Genomic DNA, 22,131 nt, shown 5'->3' on the forward strand with positions numbered 1-22,131 from the left:
ACTTTTAAAATGCTCACAATCCCCAGGGTTGACTGATGAGTGAACAAAGTAAAGGTTAGACAAGCTTATGATTGGTGAGACTAACCTTAGCAGAAGTTGTTTAAATTCAATGAACTTATTACATCACCAGCTATTACTGGTATGAATGAATACTTGTGCCATTCTACATGGGAACACATTCAGCTAATGACTGGGTTTTGTAAAATGTAATGGTCAATGGTTCAAATAGTGCCATTTCAATTCTGCTTACAATGACTCAATAAACAAGTGAAAGTGAGACTACTGATATTTATTGTCTCCAAAATATAATGTATATTAAAAGGGAGACATACAGTAATTGCATGTTTCATTCATACAAGTTATGACACTAGCAGTAGTAAAGGCAACAATGGGCAGTATCTGCATTTATAAAAAAAATGTATCAGCTGCAAATATTACAAAGTGAAAACAATACAGTATTACTAATAAATAGGAAACAGATCATAAATGGGTATTCAAAAATATATGAGTGATATTGTCAATATGCTTCATACAAGACACATAAGTGCATTAGTGCACAATGGTGTACTATTGTGCCAATCATAAACATAATACACAATGAAAATGATGAAAACATGAAACGCAGGCACTGGTCACAGAATACATCTACATATATAGTTGGGTTTTTTTTTCAGTTCTTGGCAATAGAACAAACAAGTACCTTGGCTACTGTGACTCAGTTCAAGTGTGTGGGTGTGTCTACAGCAGTGGGTTGCGCGACGGCTCCCACAGTTTGCTTGCGAGCTGTCTGCAGTGCTGGAGGATGATCTCAGTGGGGATGACCCCCAGGTGAACTGTAAGCAGCTCGTAACACTTCACCACCTCACCCTGGTGATTCTTGCTGTAGTACCGCAGCAGCTTCCTGCAGGACACATTACTTTTTATACTCAACAGCACTCCCTTTTGGAATAATCAAATTCCTTTCTGTCATGCGCTGTTTACCTGTAGTAGTCCCAGGCAAGCATCCCAATGGGGGCAGAGTCATCAGGTAGGATGGGTATGTCCCCTGCCTCTAACTTGTAGCCCTGATTGATCAGATATACAATTTATATGATGCTGTTTTATTTTACTTTTACAGTATTCCAGGGTGATAAATTGATTTTCGTGTTATTACTGGTTACTAAAATATGATATGCCAACTTACTGTTTCATTTTCAAACCAGAGGAAGTAGCAGAAGTAGAAGTCTCCGTCGCGCAATGTGACAGTGGAGTAACCTTTCTGGAGATAGCGCCGTGTTGTGCTGACCAGGCTCCACACCTTCAGGATGGATGAGTAAAGAGAAAAATGAATTTAAGTCAAAGATGAGCATAACTATCAATGTAGTGAGCATCCTAAGGAATACTTCAAAACATTGGAAAATTATACAACACATTTAGTCTTGTATTTGGTTATATTCCATACATTTTCTGTGATATATTTTAAGAATTCTACAGATAAAAGGGGTTATGTTGTAACCTAACCAATCACATCTGGAGTATTCAATTATTTAAAGCATATCTTTTTGATATTTATGAACGTCCGTTACATTCAAGCCATTGCCAAATGTGTTGCTATAAAGCTAATTAAGACTATCAGTGCCATACAACTCTCTGTATTTCTCAGTATGGCTATGTTCAGAAGATTGTGTCGTCCAGTGACTTTCCCGCGCAGAAATTCGAGTGAAGATAATTACCTCTTCTGAAGAGTCCATCATGTTTTTTTAATCCTCCGTGCCCACAGTTTTGTTGTCATTACTTACAGCAGACTTACAGAAACTACGCACTATAGCTTTGATTCAATAATTAAATATTACTGGTCTTTGCCCTGAAAGCAGCAATAGACTAAAATGAGACTTAAATGACTTGATAAGATGAACAGTTTCTGGTGTGCTCTTTATCTATCAATCAACAATTTATTGCCACACTAATTAGTTTTAAGAAGTGCACTTGTAGTATGCTTGACCTTGCTTTTGATGAACTGAGCCACTGGTCCCTTCCCCAGCTCAGACGTGTTGCGTTCAGTGATGTTGAGCGACGGCGCAATCATTTGGCCGGTGGATCGATCCACGCAGATAAAATGGATGAGGCCTGGGAAATCCTCCAGGTAAGTGAGATTAACTGGGTCAAGATCAATACACTTAGGACAACAGTGAGTTATATTTCAAAGAGTTTTCTAAGTGTGTACATGTTGTTAAAATATGCATGCACTTCCAGAAACATTACAAATTCACACACAGCATGACATCACAGGGAGCAGGATTATTTTGCGGACAGGATATGACACCATGGTGATATTCCTCTTGCTCTTCACCAACAGGAAGTCCTTCCAGTCCATCAGTTTCTCTCTGGGAGAGACAGAGAGGGTAAAAAGAGTAGAACAGAAAGACAGTGACAAAGAATTAGAGGGAGAGAAAGAAGATTGACATGAACAATGTAGGATGCGGTCATGTGTGTTCTAAAAACTTAAAGTGCTCATATTATGCTTTTTGGCTTTTCCCCTTTCCTTTATTGTGTAATATATCGCTTTCTGTGCATGTTATAGGCTTACAAAGTGAAAAAGCCCAAAGTCCACCCCAAAGGGACTTACCATCTTCCAGAGAAAACACTGTTCACAAACAGCTCCAAACAGCTGTATCGTAGTCTAGCCTTTACTTCCGTGACGAACGTGCGTCACTTTGTAACGCGTTATAATGCTCGCCTAGCTGCTAGCATGGCACGACCTCATACTCTGCTTCTGGTTAGCTAGCAGTGCTTACCTAGCTACTGCGCATGTGCGACTCCCACACTCCCATTGAGATTGAACAGAAGTGAGATGTCTCACTCTGTAGCTAAAACAGAGAGCTCAACACACAGGGTAAAAAGAGGAGCTGCAGCAATGTGCAGTACAACAAAAATATGGTGTTTTTTGAAAATTAAACCATGTAAACCTATTCTGGTACAACCTCTAAATACAATTATGAACCTGAAAATGAGTATAATATGAGCACTTTAAATTAAAAACTGATTCAGATTCAAGATTTGAAGATCAAACAATAATAATAGTGCAAAGAGATGTTCGGCTGACTGATACATACTGCATCATGGTCTGGGCTCGTTCCTGCAGACTGGGAGAGAGACATTGTGGAATGTCGGCTTTTCCAGATTCAATGAGAAAACATTGTCGGTATATTCCACACAGCTGGGTCTTCATATTCTTACACCATGGGATAAGACTGAAAAAAAAAAAACACATCAATGTAATTATTCAAAGAATCGTCCAATAGATCTGCTATGATGCATTTTGGCCAGCAGAGGGCTGCAGCAGCTTACTCTCTGTTGAACCCAGGCCCTCCTCTGGAAAAGGCTCGGTTCTTGAACTCTGTCCAGACGTTTTGTAACTGTGCAGACTGGATAGATAATAAGAGAACAAAAGCAGATTGTATTTGTCCAGGTGCAAAAACTGAAAATATTGTTCATATGATTAAATCACAGTTCTTTTTATTATATGCAAGGAACTGACCATTTTAGCAAAGGTAACTTTTTTCTATTCGGTGCTTTTACTGGATCTTCAGTTGATTCATTCAAATTTAGATATTGGTAACAAAACAAATCTTTCAACAAACGATAATTTTGTTTTATAATTTAGGAAGGTACTCAGCATGTGCCAAGAGAAAAGAGGCACAGTTTGGACAATGTTAAGTGTAGTTTTTTTACAGCACATAAAGGAACTAAATTTGGTAGTATTATACTATAAAAACGGTTTCATTGTTTGTGAATGATACTGTAAAAACAAAGGTTGACAGTTCAGTATAATTACAGGCTGGGATAGATTATTTTTAACTAGAATTTAAAGTAAATTATTCATAGTTGTTGTGTGCTACAAAGGATTTCCACTTGAAATGATTTTAGGATGTTATTTTACATCTTAATTTAAAAGCAGACAGTTGTTGGATACACAAAATGTTGGTATTCAACACACATAAAAACATTTACCTGTATCTCACTAGGCCCCAGGGCTTTAATGAATTTATCCAGTTTGCTCCGTACGTCATGTATAGTTGGCTGGCCTCTAGTAGCAGCAGAACCTTCTTGGCCTTCACTTAAACGCTTTTCCAGCTTGGCAAAGGCTTCCAAAAACATATACACTGACATGGCCACTGCACTGGTGGGAATCTGACAGAGACAAAAATAGATGCTTAAGTGGTTCAACATTGGAGCAAAGATGTTCTAGATACTGTGAACACTGCATAAAACTGTAGTTAGTAATAATTAAGTCCAGATAAGTGTGTCACCATTGTGCCCCCTACTGGTCACAAAACTACAACATGTAAAGACTGACTGTGTTGGTGTCTACAAACCTTAGTTAGCATCACAAGGCTAATGCCCGGCCACAGTGGCAGACAGTACATGGAGTGAGGCATCATGGGATACAGCCCATCTTTGAGTGAGACCTCTAAGAAGACTCTGCGAGGGGTTGAAGGGGCAGGTGGGGCAACTTCCAGAGCCTGCAAGCTGTCCTCTGCCATCTGAAGACATTATTATAATATCTGTTTTGAGGTCTCGTTCAAACCAAACAAATCGGTTTATTTTGCATTGAATATTAGAAATCAGAATTAGGAATACACACTGAGATATGCTCTCACCTGGACATCTGGATCCACAAACTCAAACACAGGAGTACTTCCTCTCACTGGCTTGTCTGCTGCTGACACACACAAATGAAGACGTGGGTGGGGATGGCGCAGTGGATATGACACATGCCTTTGGTGTGGGAGACCCAGGTTAAATTCCCACTGCAATGTGTCCCTGAGCAAGACACTTAACCCCTAGTTGCTCCAGAGGTGTGCAACCTCTGACATATAAGTCATGTACAGTAAGTTGCTTTGGATAAAAGCATCAGCTAAATGACATGTAATGTACTGTAAAAAGACAACATACTGTTGTTGTTATACTGTATTTGGGGAAACAACAGACTCTACTGCACAACCCACCTGAACTGCTTGAGTCCCTGTCTGTAGGGGAGGGCTCTGGCGTGTAAAAACTGTCAGGACCAGAACCGGATGTACTCTCAACATCCTTCAGACAAACACGCAACATGCACAAAAACAGACAATAAGCAATCAGAAACAAGGTGAGCAACATCTTGTGGTGGTGCTGTGTGTCAAAATGTCAACATTTTATACCTCAGGATGTGGATCATCCAGGTCTATGTTGCTAGGATACATATTCTGTGCCATGATGATGAGAGTCAGGAGGTCTGAGGTGGAGAGCGAGCTTGCATTGCGGCTAGAAGGACCAAAGAGACGACAAACTGTATAATGAAATCTTCAAGCCTCTTCACTGACTTAGAAGCTATAAATAAGAAATAGTACAAGTAGATGTGAAAGGTTTATGGACACATCGGTACCTGGAGTAGAAGGCAAGCAGTTTGGTGTGAATCAGGATGAAGGAGTGCAGCACCTCCTCTCCTGCTCTCTCTACACTGCCATTGAGCTGCTGAACTAAACGGCGCTCTAGGAACTCGATGCACTGCTCACACAGCGTGGGGTGGATCAGCCTCTCCACTGCCTGAGAGAGAGATAAGAACAATGTTAACCATTGCTTCCATCCTAGCTGAAGCACTGAAAGGAGACATATTTGCCCTTACACATGTTAATGACATGTGTCTCTAATGAGAAAAAGGACTGAAGGATAGCTGGCTTGTCAAGTTCCTTTTTTTAGGGGTATAATTCAATAATCTAACCTAAAGATTACTTAGACTAGACACAGTACTTCTGAAATGAAAGCCTTAAAAGGGGAATTCAACCTAAATTCATCTTGTCACTGCCGTTGTTTTCTGATTAGAATAAAAGAAAAATCAATAAATAAAAAATACGACCATGTCTAAATTTTTGGGATAACAACCTTAAGTTGTAACTGGCTCACTGTACAGCTAAGTAGACTTAACAGTAAACTGTACAGACATGGCGTAAACCATGAGTTTGTCATTCCTACCCAGTATCTAATATTTTGACAGACACAATAATATTAACACCCAATTAAAAAGGGACTTTCTAGCTGTTTCTGCCATCTAGTGGTTAAAGTTTTTACATCCTAGTAAATCTGATGGAGCAATGCACCAAAAATAGTCAGGGCTTCACTAATAAATAATGTTACTAAAAAAACAAAACAAATAAGATCATTAAAATGGCTGTTTAACAATAGCCCAAAACTGTGAGGATGATGGAGACAAAGACACAAATATATTGTTGAGCAAGAAAGGAAAAGACACTAACACGGCAAACATGAACAATAACTAAATATACCACAGACACATCATAACACATAATAATATGTGCATTATCATAACACTGACAGCTCAATAGTGTCTCTGGCTTTGCTTTATTGCATACAGGAATCCTGAGGGGACAAAGATATGAGCTTGAATCTGTATCAAGGTAGCAGAAATCTACACTTTGCTGTAAAACTGTGGCTTGTCCCCATATATCAACAATCTGGTGAGGGAAACATTTGCAGAATAAATCTATATTTTAAAACGGATTGCATAAAAGGAGCAATGCACTGCACCTCCACTAAGAAGCTCTGGTCGTTCTCTCGGAGCTGGCTGTAGGTCTCCAGTAGGCTCTGGAGATGCTTCCACAGCCTCGCCCTTTGCTCCGTGTCCTGAGGACGCAGTCTGGTGACAAACACAGCTCATATATCAACTAGATGCTGTGTTAAATCTGTCCAGTATCAAGAGGAAACACAACAAAATGTCTTACTCTCTCCTGAGGAGGTTACTGCTGAGGGTGACCATGCCAAACATGACCTCAATCATCTTTTTCATCACATAGATCTTCCTCCTCAGATCACCCTCTCCCTCCTCCCCGTCTCCATTCACAGCAATGTAAAGACACTCATCGAACTGAGGAGGATACAAAATGACCTAATTAGCTTGCACAGCCCCATGAATAAAAAGTTAAATTAACTAAAGATGGTTGTATTAAACCGTTCTCTCTGGAATAAATATTTGCAGAAGAAAGACCTAAAAGGCTGCTGACACCGAATGGACCTGAAACATGTCACGTATATCATGTGCTGCAGGAGGACAAAGCCGTTTTGATTCCTTAACAAGACTCACATGACTCTTGGCTGTAAGAGAGGCACAGTGCTGTTACTGTTGGCAAAGTTCAAGAATGCAGGAATCTGCTTTACACATGAAGGGATTTCAAAATAGCATCAAAATAGGCACTGTATAAGAACAAAAGCACATCCTTTTTATTTTTAATGGACATGGGTGGATAAACTAATGTGGGGATTGGTGCAGGGTTTAAAACAGGCTTTTATTTTGGAAGGCAGGCGCTACCTGGTGTAGGACGTAGATATGGTTGTTTTCTGTGGTGAAGGAGGTGTAGCTGTCACACAGCCTGTCCACCATGGTGCTGCAGGAGATAATGATGGGAGCAAACAGAGTGCTGATGCTGTCCTCGAAGGCTGGAAGCTGACCATCACAACAGAGAAAGGAAAAAGTAAAAGTTATTTTAACAGCTACAGGAAGCCAGTTAAAGTGTACGCACAGTATTTGTTGATCATCTTCCTCCTTACCCCATGGCCCTCCTCTTGGGACGCCCCATACTGTTCCTGGACATTCTGCTGAAATTCTGGGTCAGTCCACTGGAAGAGGACCTCAGCGCTCTCACTGGCTATCAGCAAACACTTCATCTGGACCACAGAACCACTCCTGTCCTTCTACGCTGTAGGGGTGGGAATCACCAGAGGCCTCACGATACGATATCATCATGATCACTTATGTCATGATACGATATTATTGCGATTTTAAACATATTGCCATATTCTGCGATATGATGCAATTTATTTCAAATTTCTATTCATGTCCCTAAAAGGAAACTTTGTCAACCTCCGTTTTTATCTAAAAAGATAAATCTCTCCGTTTGTTCATCTCACTTCAATTTTATTGCTGCAAAATGGGATTGTCAAGCAGACAAACCGTGACCAACACATATATAATAATAGATCGATACTTGGCGTCTGTGTATGGATACAGTATTGCCACGGAAAATATCGCGATACTATGCTGTATCGATTCTTTCCCCCAATCCTACTTTGCTGTGGTGTCCTATTTACTCTAACCACTCCATATGCATCATGCTACAATGAAAAAGGTCAAATGTATTGAAGCAAAAAATATAAAATACAGTCTGGAACATTATTTTCACACAGGCCTAGTTATGAATATATTAGTTACTGGTGGAACTGAAAGCAAGGGGAAAACTTTTTCCCCACACTTCAACTCTCTCTGTATTTCTCAGTATGGCTATGTTCAGAAGATTGTGGCGTCCGGTGACTTTCCTGCACATAAGCTCGAGTTAAGATAATTACAGTCCTTCCAGAAAAATGCGGAGTTTTTTTGTGATTGTTGCGGGTAAAAATCCTTGATTATGCATCACATTTTCTTAAAAAATGCGATGGAATATGCGGGATATTTATGCGATGAAATTGCGGGAACTTGAAAAAACAGCAGTTTCATCATGGCTTCATCGCGGGGTTTGCAGCTTTTCGGTGATGTTCACGTCGCGTAATTACGTCACTTCATAACGTTCCCATGGCAACAGGGGAAAATGTCTGCTCTTGTGTGAAGTAAACGCAACTTTCTGCTAAGATATATGTGACTTTTTTGCAATGAAAATGCGGGGATTATGAAATCATGCAAGCCCCGCATATTTTGCGCGGAAATCGGCAATTTATGCGGTGAAAGTGTTTGTATTTGAAAAAATTCTCCACCCGCATAAATATGCGAACTTTGGCTGATTATGCATTGAATTATGCAATCGCATAATAACGTTTTTCTGGAGGGACTGTAATTACCTCTTCTGAAGAGTCCATTTTTTTTTATCCTCCGCATCCTCCTTGGTTACAAGCAACTGTGTGAAGGGGGCGTGGGGGCGGTGCGGTCACGTAAGACTTGTATCATGTGGATCTTGTATCAGTTTTGTTGTCATTACTTAGAATTCCTCATGGGGGTGACAGAAACTATGCACTATAGCTTTAATGGAGAAAATAGTCAGCAAATTAACCCACAATGTAAATAATCATTAGCAGCAGTCTGATACAATAGTTCAAAATGAGCTCCTCCTCAACCAACTGTATCCTGTTTTTACATTAATGCATGATGATTAAAGATATATACAGCGCTAACTTTAGGTAATTGCTGACAGAAACGTCATGTAAGCTCGGACAGTTTACATGCAAATTGCTAGCCTGTGTGCTTTCATGTACTGGTAACGTTATGCGAGTTATAGCCTGGCGGAGTGGAATTAGTTCACAGCGGCAGGTAAATAAACTTGCGTGATTGTCATGTAAACTGGCTTTCTCTGTAGCCTAGGTAATATCACTCCGCCGCTGCTGTAACCTATGCTACCAACTACAGGGAACAAAGTATAACTATTGCAATGCGATGCAAGGGTAGTTTTATTTCTAACATTATTTTATCAACAGACATTTACATCGATAGTCTGGCGTTTCTAATTTATTGGCCTCGGGTGTACTGTGGAGTGGGTAAGACTGCTTTTAATGGCAAGCTAGAAGATACTGTTGACTTGCGCTAGCCTAGCACCAGCGAAATCTGCAACAGGAAGCACTGGATGAAAAGTGTTGAAAACGGTCTCCACTGATAAATAACACACTGGCTAACTTGGAAATGAGGTCCTATGTCCAAAATTCGGAACCACCCCTTTAAGTGACACTTTCAATGCAGGACTTTCGATGCAAGCAAGAGAGTACTTTAACAGTGTGGTAGCCTATAGCCTACTTTTACTTTAGGTAAAGAATAAAGAAGTAAAGAATTTGAATAATCCCTGCACCACTGACTTAACTGTGGAGACAGACAGGTCTGACAATGACTAGCACTGACTATATGAGCCTGTATGTAGGTCACAGAGTTTGTTTCAGCTGAAGCTCAACAATTGAATATTCATTGTTTATCATCTGAAGCTCCCGGTCCGTAAGTTACATCCTGTGGGTTACCTACAGCCTGAAGTTACTTCCCCTTACGAAACTCTTAACTTAACTGATGCACGCGGACTGTCCATGTAGAGAACAAATGCACATTATAGTTATTAGTATTATTATTGTTATTATAGTTCATGTCACAACTCACTCTGTGTTTCCTGCGACGGATGATCCCAGCATCTCAGTCCAGTGTCTCTGTTGTCCAAAACTTCCGCTCTCCTCAGCTCGCGGCTGCTGTCTCAGCCCTGAGCCTGCTTCCTTCTACAACACCGCTGCTGAGTCATATGTGACATCACCAGCAGGAAGTTTGCGCTGATCTGAAAACAGAGATATCAAGCTACCGTGGAGCTGCCCTTGTAAGACTGTTTCGAGTTTGTAGTAAATGTGGAACTTCTTCTCAATGAGTTGCCCTCCTCGAGGAGCCTGGCGATCAGCGAAGCAGGAAACAATCACGTGCTGGTGCCTGAAGTGGGGCACGTGACTGAGAGGCTTTGGCGTCGAGTTTGGTATTTGTGGAATGCAGTTTAATGGGTGGGATTGGCATAAGAAATCCTTTGATAAATTAGTTGGAACACAAAATACAGCAAAATCTGGAAACACCTCTACTGAAAAAAACATTTACATTTATTACTATAGATACAGTGGAACAATATGAACATCACAACAATACAAATAGAGGCCTGTGGGCTGGATATTGTTCACTCAAACATCGTATTTAATGAAATATCAAATCAAATAATTCTATTTAATTGCTTAAATCTTTCCTACAACATACATGGACCTGAATACATTAAAAAGTCCCAGCACTCAGCTCACAAATGTATACATTTATGGTGGTTTTAAGGTAATCCCATAGTATTATTATTATTATGATTATTATTTAGAGATAATAACTTTATACCCTATAAACTCGTAGGTACAATCCCACTTAGAAAAAACCATCACATTAATGGAATTCAGTACCACAATTAATTAGAGTCCCCATCATATTATTCATTTAAGTGTAATGTTAAGAAATGGCTTATTGAGAACCAACAATGTCAACACTGATGCTATTATCTACCTTTAACATGACTGTACTCCTACTGTACCTGTATCATCTGGATTGTGTCCGCTCATGTTGTTTAATGATATGCTTTTTACCACAATGTAAAATTTTTTAACTATCGTACATTGTATTATTTTTTATTATTCTCGGATGCCTAACAACATCGGGCAAAATGATTCAAAACTAGCCTTTCAGCTAACTTGGGGACATTTACATTTGTTTGAATGTTGATTAATGTGCATTGTCCCTTTTTCAAATAAATTATTATTAAGGGAGCAACTTGTAGCAGACATACATTACATATATTCTGCATGTACACAAATACACACTCACCAAACACCAGGCTGTTTCTCAGAGAATGTTTGATGGCTATACAACAAATCTGTGTTGTATCACAATATTCAGCACAGATTGTATACTTTGCTTTTGAGCGGAGCAAAGTAACATCAATATTTATGTTTTATTAACCTTGCTTGGGTCAAAATGGTCCAAAATGCCAAGAGAGTTCTACGTTGTGGGCCAAAGTCTAATCTAATCCATCAGTTTTCTGGGGATCCAGCATTCATGGAAGTCTTATTTAAGCTGACTCCTGTATATACTGAGTAAACATCATGAAATCCTCAGTGAATGCTAACAGGGCAAGGGGGCCTTGCATGTCTCAAAATGGATCACGAGTGTAAACAGTGTTAGGCAGGCCTGGTTAACAGTTACCTCCACTAAGGAGGCACTGTCACGCAGAAGTGGCCAGACACGGCGCAGTCCACCTAAATCACAACACAATTAGATTTTGTCGGAGGAAGTGACGCTCAGCAGTTGTTATCACTAGGTACAGGTTTATATGAACCAAAGTTTGCCAAACAAAACCATTTCTATGGATTGGTTTGATAAGATCCTGGTCTAAATGTCAGAAAGTTCACTAAGGCCTCATTGATCGATATCGTCAGTTATTACTTACAGGTCAGAAACTCAATTTACTCAACAAACATACTTTGGATTTTAGTAGCTATAGTTTCAAGCTAAGTATGTAATTATTTTTTGCCCTGGCACAAATTACATTTTTCATGTATGTATCAAACACGTAGCTGATCTAAGAACATTTTAAACTAACATTGACAACTGATTTCAAACAATTATCTTGAGAAAGTGCAGCCCAATTCATGTTCTTTCTGTACATTAGCATGCCTGCTCTCTCGCTCTTGGTTTTTCCAGGTTTGTATATGCTTTAAAAACAAAGCATGCATGCACATTGATCTAAATGTGCGTATATGAATAATATTTTTCTCTTCGCAAGACCCCAGATTAAACGGACCAGGTGTTAACAAGTCTGGTTTGGTTCTTGACGTGTCAACAATGTAGGCATGTTTGAAATGAACCACATGTGAAATAAGACTGTTCCTGAGGTTAATTTCTGAGACCAAACATTTCTGCTACTTACATTAAAGCAAAAAGCCCATTTCCCATGAATGGAAATGAAAACAAAATATAATTAAAGGTACATGCTTTGGATCACAGCTCTTGAAGGGCTACCATCGTTAATGACTCACTGTCATGAAACTTCAGTTCAAGCCTCGCCTTACTTTCTACAGAAATCAATGCAGTTTTCACATATAATGCTTTTCTGGGAGAAAGTGAACAAGTGTTTAGTCAAAAGGCAGACAAGATCCTTCATCTCCCTTCTACATGATTTTACCAAGCAGATCCCAGTTGTCTATGCATCAGCAGACACTGAGCCAGGTCTGGCCCAGGTTCAGTCTGTCTGGGCGCAAAAACTGAGGCCTGGAGGTTTAACCCCATCCTGGATTCATGTTTCCCATCAGCAGCTGTCTCACGCAGTGACAAGACAGCACTCTTATCACTACAAAGACTTGCTCCAGCTGCTTCCACATCTGGGGCCACAGAGTGTAACAGTTTGTGTACGTCAGAGTGAGTGAGTGCGCGAACGACGGTGACTTTAATACTGCGGTACCTTAGGATGCTGCTAGAATCTGGCAGTTTTTATTTATAGGTTTCTATAGGAGGGTAAATCTGCTTTTCTTTGTGCTCCTGTGTGGGTGTATATCATATCCTCTCATCTCTTTGTTTCTTTTTCTTCTCCTTGAGACCATGTGCTTCTGCAGATCCCTTTTATAGCCTGAGAACTGCTGGGGAGTCTGGCTGGAATGCTCAATGTTAATTCACTTGATGGGACTTAGCCATTTATACAGAAGTATCCTCTCTTGCATGCAACATAGTGAGTTTACAAGCAACGTTTAATGTTGTCTGATGAGTTGACAAACTAAATAGGAAAGCATTCCTTGCTTTAGTGCAGATTGTGGCATGAGGAATTTGTCATTTTGACTCAAGCCTATACAAACAAATACAATGTCTTAGGTATTTGTAGGTGTTTATTATGTAAACTTTTTTTTTTAGGAAAAAATAATATATAGGCACACTTTACATATTAAAATAATGCTCTCCAAAAGAAATATGAACATCTCTACATTAACTATGAACACATTCAGAGGACAAATATTTATATTTAACATGTTCAGCCAATGAACCTGCTCCTGCTTATCTTCCACCATGTAAGAGTGTAAAAATGTTATCAATGTTCTTATTCATGTGGTTTAATAAGATGGTTAAAATATTATAAAATAAAAAATCAAATAAATGCGAAACATGGGTTATGAACTATAAACCATCTTCTGCACCTGTGACATATGCATCTTAACAGTCACCCTGTTTTTCAGTACAAATGATTTTAGATTTCTCTTTAGAGTTGGGGCATTAGTACCACTCACATAACAGAGTCTTTTATAATAGAAATATAAAGACAAAGCAAAGTATTTAATCATATAAATTAGATGTATACTGTATGTAAGTAAACATATCAAGTTTAAATCACTTATTTTCATCACTCTTTTTTATGTACAATACATTATCTAATTATATATGACAGTAAATCTGTACAAAATTATGGAAAATATATGTATATTTAGTACAAAAAACTCTAGCAGCATAAGATTATAAAATGTGAGATCACACTGAAGATAGTGGGATAGGTTAAACTACACCTGAAAAAATGGTATTTTTGAATAGAAAACAAACCCCAGATTTTGTATGGATGCAGGTTGCATGTGAGGACAGATGTAATGGATGGGTTCACATTGATCTTCAGCTATGCATCGCTGCAACACAACACTAGAGACACATCCTGGTTATCGTATTCTGCAGGTAAATTGATTGAAACCTGCAGCAGGAAAGCAACGATACACACAACATACAAAAACAGCCTTTAAAAGTAACAGATTTCCCCTTTAAGCCACTTAATATGGCAAGGGAAGAAACATATACTTTCAGAAGCAAAACAGACTGGACAGACACATCAGTAGCTTTATCAATAAAACACACACGTACGTACGTACGCACGCACGCGCACACACACACACACACACACACCACTTGGCTAGTCCAGGCATGACCTTACACACACCACGGCATTTTCTCTTTGTGGAATGGATCAAGTCAAAGTGAAGTTGACTTGTGTATGCTTCAGAAACACTGCCTGTTCAGAGTTTTCTCTCAGTTGGTAAGTGAAAGATTAAAAAAATAAAAGGAAAACTCTTGGCAGACACCGAGATAACAAACTCTTAGGTTTTACAATCCAAGAGAAGAACATATAGCTTAATCAAGTCAAAGAATGTGGACTCTTATGATATTGTATGACTTAAAACAAAACCACAAGACAATCACGGTCAATAAAAGTCTTATGAGGAGTTGCTGGTGAAAATAATTGAAAAGTGATCAGTGCAGCCCTTTTTATGTGTCTTGGGCAAGTCTTTGTTGGACTAGAGAAGACAATAAGAATAGGGCCAGGTTTTAATTGTAATTTAAATATCACCATTAAAATAAAGGTTTAAGAGGCTGATGTTAAACCGGAGGATTGCACTGTATTCAAGCCAAGTGTCTTGTTTTGTGTCTTAAGCAAGATACACAAATCCTAACAAAGTGGTATTCTGACATCCCAGTGAAGAGCCACAGTTTGTTAAGCTTTGGGTCAGACTGGCAGAGGGTTTGTAGAGATCTGAGCTTCACTCCAATAGTTCAGGGATGGCGGTTCAGCGTTATCTTCGACAGGCGTAAGCGTTAATGTTTTTGATGACATAAAAGCCTATGGTCATGGGTGGCATGGCTATTGTTCTTCCAGCCCTCAATGTCTTAGGCTTCAACTCTGGTAATGTCTCATTGTCCATTAACAGCTTCTCCCCATTCAGCTGGACATATCTGCAGAGGGAAGATACAGGAAATACAGACCGCATTAGCTCAGCGAGACACAGTTTACTTCACCTGCCTTCTGACACATAAATCTGGTTGTTGTAGAAAATTGTGAAATAAAGATGAAAATGCAGTTTTTCACCTCATCAACAAAAGACCGCAAAATGCAAGTTGTACACTTGGGGGTGCTGTTGTTACAAAATTGCAATTTTACAACTGCACAGTAGTACAATCTGACTTTTTGCAGAGTAAAAAAGTTTGGAGGCAACTGCACTGAAATAGCACATTTTAAAGACTTAAAGCAATGGAAATATTCTTCTTCAGCAACAATCACTACTACTACTACTACTACTACTACTCTTTAAATTATAGAGCTACAAAAACTATTCTAGTTACTATTGTATTCTTATAAAATATTTGAAATACAGTTTTCAAAGACAAATTGTTCAAAATATTATTTTTATATAATTTAATTTGTCATGTTCCTTAAAATTACCATTGCGTGAGACACAGGTTGCTATAATACGGTACAACAATGACATTTCAGAGTGTTAAAGTAAAGTAAATTGGGTTATTGCAAAACTAAAGATGAGAGGGGGGAGGAATTAACATTCTTTGCACAGGAAACAGAATGAGTTGCATCATCATAACTGTTTATTGTAGAGGCTATTACCATTGACTCCTTTTTCTTTCTATTAATTCCTGGCATGGCATCAAAAACATTCAGTAATAGTTTTACTATAAGAAAACATTTAGAATATGAAATATTGTTGAAGAGTAGCTATTAAACGATGGATTATGGGTTGAATGCAATAGTAATTATCACAAAAAGATTGTACATTAACCTGAGGATCAAACTTCAAAAATCCAGCAGGAAAATATAAAGAAACTTCCTGCAGTCAGCTTGAGTAGGACTCTCCTATTTTGTTTTTTAAATTGTAATAATGTAACAATTGTAACAATGTAATATGTAACATAATAAATCATGTTCTGAAAAGAAATTATCTCCTTATACTGTATTATCACCTTTAACACACAACTCTAAAGTGCTGCTAGTATTATACTGCAAAGTTCACGATAATGTAAGGATTACGGCCAATGGTCTGGATATTTTTACATGAACCTCAAATTCAATAAAAGAGAGAATTTATGAATCACACTGAGTTGCTCAAAGCTTTCCTTGAACATGCATGGACCTGAATACTTGGCCAGCGTTAAAAAGTCCCTCTACTCAGACAACTTTATAGACATCTGGCATTGCTAAATTCTTCATAAAAATCTCCCTGCACTGCCTGTGGTAAAGGAAAGCACTTAAAGCCTGAAAAAGGCCCATCGTGAGCTTTCTCTCCTATTAATTGCCTTGCAATCCTGTTTTAACACCTAAAACATCCTCCATCATTATGCTGTTATTGAAGGATCATGCCTGAGCCTCCATTAAGGCCGCATGTCGCATCGTATAACACACACACACACACACACACACACACACACACACACACACACACACACACACACACACACACAGTTCCCGTCATTAGACTGTTATTCCAGTATTTGAGGCTTAAATCTGAGTCACAATAACTTTATTATCCTCCTTTAAGGCCATAGCCTGAAAGGAGAGAGGAAGAGACTGAAAGCATAACCATCATTTTTATTTTAAGGCAATAGGACTAATATTACCATGATATATGAAGTGCAATATATCATAGTAAAAATTGTGAACTAAATTAAGAGTTGAAATTGCATAATAACGAAAGGCAATAAAAAAATCTATTTATAAAACATCTGTCACAGGCTATAAAAAGACATTGAAACAAAAGAGTGTAAACACATTGGAACTCTGTGAAGGACTCTGGGCTCGGTTTTCTTTTTAAACTAAGTTGGCAAATTTCACTTGCAGGAAAGCAGTGCAATATCATGCCAGTAAGAATTAATAGTTAGCCTCAATGTTCTTCATTAAAAAATTTAAGAAAGGTTTATTTTTTATTTGTGTATTATTCTTTATGTTGCCTTAAACTATCTATAGACAGGAAGAGGTTATTGCACGTGAGCGCATTTTTGCACGTTTTGTGGTGTGTATTCACACAACATGCCGACTCAGCGTGAATTTTGCAGCTCAACAAACACTTTTGTCTTAGAATGTATTCACGGCAGGGTTTAACGGGCCAGTGTTTCAGACCCTATTAAGGGTGAAAAAATCTAATTGAAGACCTATAAAGTTTTTCATAAAATTCTAATTATTCCTATCCCTCATTTTAACACCTTTCACACCTTTGCAAAAATAATAACTTAATAATTAATAAAGTTTTTTTTTTTTTTAAATATATACACAAGCAATGACAGGACTGGAAGACTTTATTTTGCTGCCCATCCTGACCATGACTCCCTGGCAGAAGAGATATTGTATCTCAAAGTGACCTTTCTGGTTAAATAAAGGATAAATAAAACAGAAAAATAAAAGGACTTGTACGGCTGTTTTGATAACCTGGGTCTCTCACAAGTGCATTTGTCTTGTTTGATCAGCGCAAATGAATGGAACGGAACAATTCTTCAATGCCGGTGTGCGTGTATATGTGCATACTGTATGTGTGTATGTGTATGAGACAGAGAGAGATACTAACTTGGCTCTGAGTCCGTCAGTGCCGTAGGGTTGCAGAAGGTACTGATGGACGGTATTGTTCCGTAATGTCCCCGCCAACTTGATTTTCTTTCGCGACCGATGCAGGTTGATGATGTAGATTGTTATGGACCCTCTCACATAGTTATGACTGATGCCGTGAAGAAAATGATGAACATCACATTATTTTCCTTTATCTTACTGTAAGATAAGACAATCAGGAAGAAAAAAATGCTCCTCTCCACATCTGTTAATAGGGAAGCATTACATATTACATAGCCATGTTAAATGAAATTCTCTATAATTAAAGATGACTACAAAGAGAGGAAAGCCTTTGATATTTGTATCACATATAGTAAGATAGTCAGACCACAACTCCTTGATCTAATCTGGATCAAAAGGCTCACTGAAAAATAATAAAGTTAGATGAAGCATGCTCAAGAATAGAATTCTATTAGGCAGCAAGTTATAATCTATATTTAGTATGGACCATAATAAACCACATTTCATTTTAAAAGCCTTTAAATGATCCCTAAAAAGGCCATCTGATGCAAAAAATATGCTGCTCTTGTACAGTGTCCAATATTAAAACCTGTCGCTGTATAGCCCAGGGTCATATGTAGGGTGTGACTACAACAGGCAACACTTCTTGAGTTACACGGACAACAGTGTTCGAGTCCCTCTCCTGAGAGCAAAGCACTTGGGACACAACTTGATAGGGATACTGGCCAGAGTTAAATAACTAAGTGAGACAGATAAGACAAACATGAGAAAATCTAATAAGGGCCCAGATATGAGGAGAAAGACAACACAGCTGTAGTGAATACCACATGTCGGCCCTGGTATTTAGCGTCAGGTCTAGTAGACATCTCTTCTGGTTACCACCATCAAAATTTCCTATCTTTAAAGACATCTTGGTTTTTGGTTGGATTTTATCTTTGTTCTTTTGAGCTCAGAGTGAGCCATTCATTTCATCAGCCCTCCAAGACTGCCAATATTCAGTATATTTACATAGAGAAATAAAGTAGCGTAAGGTTGATGGGAACACTGTGTGTCGGGCTCTGTGTTAAATTCTTGCAGCCTCGTTTCTGAGAAACGTGGACCATGGCTCTGAGTGATGGATCAGATGGTTAGATGGAGGGAGAGATAATGACCTCTCAGGCCTTTCAAATGATGAGGTTCCTAGTGATCCAAACCCGGGAACATAAACATGTGTTGATCCTGTTTGATGTTGAAGCATCGCTGGAAAGTGAAAAAAATGACATGCAAACCACTAAAAGGGTTAAAAGGACAGTGAAAGTCAAATATCTAATCTGCAAAGACTTTTCAAACCCCTGACTGCCTGAGCACATTTACAGTCTTTGCTGTCTTACACAGTGCAGTCAAACCACTAAGACTACAACAGTTCATCCACTTAAGGGCTGACTCTGTAAAACCACAAAGTGGCAGAAATAATGGCAGCTGAAACTTTTGGATTTAGGAGGGACTGCTTTAGTGCTTCACTGTCTGATCATATGAGTCCATGGCTGATCGGTGTGTTGAGTGGCGCTGAGTGGTACCGCTTGCCATGGGCATCTCTTTACTACCAAATTCACCATACATACCAGGTGGCTGAGTGAGTATACTTTTTGAAAAGTATTTCAAATATTTGCATGCATGTCATCAGGCTTCATTTGTGTGTTGGTTATGCAACTCCTGCCTAGTTATCAACCATCTATCTAACGCTCCACTGTTTTTCTAAGAGATGCTCCACCTGTAAATGAGCCCTGTCTAGAGTAAGACCGTAAGTTTAGCCTGGTGCTGACAGCCACTGGCCTGGGTTAAATGATAACCTTGAACAGGCCATGGTGGCACTCTTTATCTCCTCCCGGCACAGAACGCCTTATTGTCCCTCCCCCTGGAATACCCCCCTCCAGCCAATCCGAGATGGGATAAAGGCCTAGCACACCTTTCAGCGGCTCTTTGACGGCAGGGAGACAGAACCCACACACCTGATAAGTGATACCCGTTACGTTTTAAAGGCTCTGAGCTGTGAATGAGCGGGTGTCTGCGGTCTGCTTATTTATGGGAAGCTGAATGGGCTGGCTGGGGATTTGGTTCTTCCCCACCAGACACTGAGCCTCAGGTGTTTGCAGGAGGACACATGGAGTAGAAAAACCGCAGCAGTCTGTTTTCCATCTAAATCTTCAAGGACATTCAAGTATTACTACACATCACTGAAAGGCTGACAGGGTGTGTGCTTTGTCATCTGTCAGCTTCAAATGACAAAAAAGAAGTATATAAATAACTCACAGTATATAATGTACATTCTTGCTGTGTTTAAGTGCAGGTTACAAACTAATCCAAGGTGGTTAAGCTGTAGCACGTACTTGTAGTAGCTGGTACAGTGGGCGTAGATACGTAGTTTGTCTCGTATGACTCGTCCTGGTTGCGGCTTCCTCTGCAGTCCAGCAACCCGCACAGCTAAAACCCTTGGACCAACCAGACGCTTGAAGACCAGAGAGAACCAGTAATCCTGTAAGGGCAACACCATCGCGCACACACACACACACACACACACACACACACACACACACACACACACAGGGTTCATTTTAGCATCATAATGCTCAGGACAGGATTCACATGGTTGCTGTTTTAAGATACAATTCAAAAGCAGGCATATATGAAAAGGAAGTTTTAAAGACCTGATCTGACCGACATTAGGGAAACAGTTTACTGTAAAAGCATTGCTGACTCCACTGTAGTTTAATGCGAGGGTAAATCTAACGTGATGATTTTTATTGAAAGAGATCATTATCACAGCAATGTTGGATTCTGGATTCCCATGAAAGAAAATATTGCTAAAATCTCCATTTTGTTTCTTCAAATGCCCTGGCGACTGTAGAATAAGTTTTGCAAACTGGTAGAATTGAGAATGTGCAGGCAAAGCAGCTAGGCTTTGACATGGTGAAACAAAAGATGTCATCGCTTTATACTTGACACTTAGTTGTAGCTGATTTCCCCATGTAACATGTCACGTTGTATCTAACAACCACTGACCTGTTTAGAATTGACAGGTCTTAAATATGACATTTTACAAAATATTATGCTCCATCATGAATTGCTGTTTTTTTATGATCATTGTTGAGTGGTCCACCATACTGTGTCTCACTATATAGACTAAGCAGACTCAACACCTCTCCAAGAGACCCTGAACAACATGTGTTCCTCAGGAAGTTCCCATGCAATCCTGCATATGGCAACATTTAAGGGCTTCTTTTTTCCATGCAGGCTTTAACTTAATTTGCTGCCAAGGCATCGAAGAAGCAGAGCACAGTATGGAACTGTATAGTGTTGGCCAAAACAGAGTGATGGAAGGATGAATGTATGGCCAGAACTGTGATCTATGCTTATTACATAGTGTATATAAAACAAAGAACAGTTATGAGTCTGGAGTTTTATTTGTGCAAGATGGCCACAGTGATGCTATACACTTGCTTTGTGTTTAAATTTCAAAACTCAAGTAAAAGCAACCACCAATAAATGATATATTTGACACTATGGCTGTGTTAAAATCCCTGACAAGAACAGTAATTGGCAGGACATAAAACTGATTCTTTTTGGGGGGGGTCCTGTTTTCCTTTCTAATTGCCTGTCTGTCTCGCCCTGTCTTTTTTGCCCCCAACTCTCCAGACAGACAGACATCAATTAGGGGGGGAACAACTACGGTGCTAAAACAGTCTCATAAGTATTTGCAACTTGTAAAACAACATTTTAAAACAACTGTTTTAGCATAAACAACCATCACTTTGAGATCCAATCAAAATACCGTATATGTAGACCAGGAACCAGAGAGAAAGACAGGCAGGCACAAGCTAACTAGTAACATATCAAGGACTCAAGAAATGTAAAAGCATACACCAGAGACCAATCAAACCTCGGCAGCACAGTTAAGGGAATAAGAGGACGATAACCAGGAGAATAAAAATCAAGCTTTAGTGTTTAGCTAAATAGGGCAAATGAGAATCGGACTGGTTGAGACCATTTTAATTTCTGAGATCAAAGTATGAGGTCATACTATTACAGTGCATCTAGTGGAAAGTTAATCATCTTTAGCAAGATTTAATTGGGGTTAACAGCCGTTAAAAATTAAGATAAAAACATATCCAGGAAAAGGTAGTAATAGGTACAAGTAGGCTATATACCCACATTATGCAGAGTCATG

The 22,131-nt window shown here is 39.1% G+C and overlaps 2 protein-coding genes across 3 annotated transcripts in view; both read right to left on the minus strand.

The window, feature by feature from the left end:
- Positions 1-268: 268 nt before the first annotated feature.
- On the minus strand, positions 269-10,462 carry hps1 (HPS1 biogenesis of lysosomal organelles complex 3 subunit 1). Of its 2 annotated transcripts, none has more exons than XM_078272750.1 (18): positions 10,154-10,462; positions 7,582-7,725; positions 7,343-7,477; positions 6,759-6,901; positions 6,565-6,673; positions 5,405-5,565; positions 5,181-5,283; positions 4,989-5,073; positions 4,641-4,699; positions 4,356-4,523; positions 3,991-4,170; positions 3,328-3,404; positions 3,093-3,230; positions 2,298-2,363; positions 1,982-2,126; positions 1,184-1,297; positions 982-1,064; positions 269-901 (listed from the first exon to the last, which is right to left on the minus strand). In XM_078272750.1, exons 2-18 carry the CDS (start codon positions 7,696-7,698, stop codon positions 739-741), a joined length of 2,046 nt encoding a protein of 681 aa, XP_078128876.1. In that variant the 5' UTR covers positions 7,699-7,725; positions 10,154-10,462; the 3' UTR covers positions 269-738. The 2 variants fall into 2 exon arrangements, with proteins under 2 accessions (XP_078128876.1, XP_078128875.1); XM_078272749.1 differs by having other exon boundaries at positions 7,582-7,730; positions 10,154-10,461.
- A 3,051-nt stretch (positions 10,463-13,513) lies between these two features.
- Positions 13,514-22,131, minus strand: part of hpse2 (heparanase 2) — a 53,615-nt gene continuing 44,997 nt past the window's right edge. Inside the window, exons 10-12 of the mRNA XM_078273256.1 lie at positions 20,294-20,439; positions 17,929-18,075; positions 13,514-15,316 (exon numbers count right to left, since the gene is read on the minus strand). Of these exons, the coding sequence (XP_078129382.1) occupies positions 15,157-15,316; positions 17,929-18,075; positions 20,294-20,439 (453 nt within the window). The 3' untranslated portion in view covers positions 13,514-15,156. The remainder of the gene's footprint in view (positions 15,317-17,928; positions 18,076-20,293; positions 20,440-22,131) is intronic.

The sequence above is a fragment of the Sander vitreus genome, chromosome 17 (assembly GCF_031162955.1).
Source record: "Sander vitreus isolate 19-12246 chromosome 17, sanVit1, whole genome shotgun sequence".
NCBI classification, from domain to species: Eukaryota; Metazoa; Chordata; class Actinopteri; order Perciformes; family Percidae; genus Sander; species Sander vitreus.

Coding starts and splice junctions, on each gene's coding strand:
- hps1 (XM_078272750.1), bottom strand. CDS start 7,698: ATGAAGTGTTTGCTGATAGCCAGTGAGAGCGCTGAGGTCCTCTTCCAG. Junction 3,231..3,327: donor GGGCCTGGGTTCAACAGAGA/GTAAGCTGCTGC, acceptor TTTTTTTTTCAG/TCTTATCCCATGGTGTAAGA. Junction 1,065..1,183: donor TCTGGTTTGAAAATGAAACA/GTAAGTTGGCAT, acceptor CTGATCAATCAG/GGCTACAAGTTAGAGGCAGG.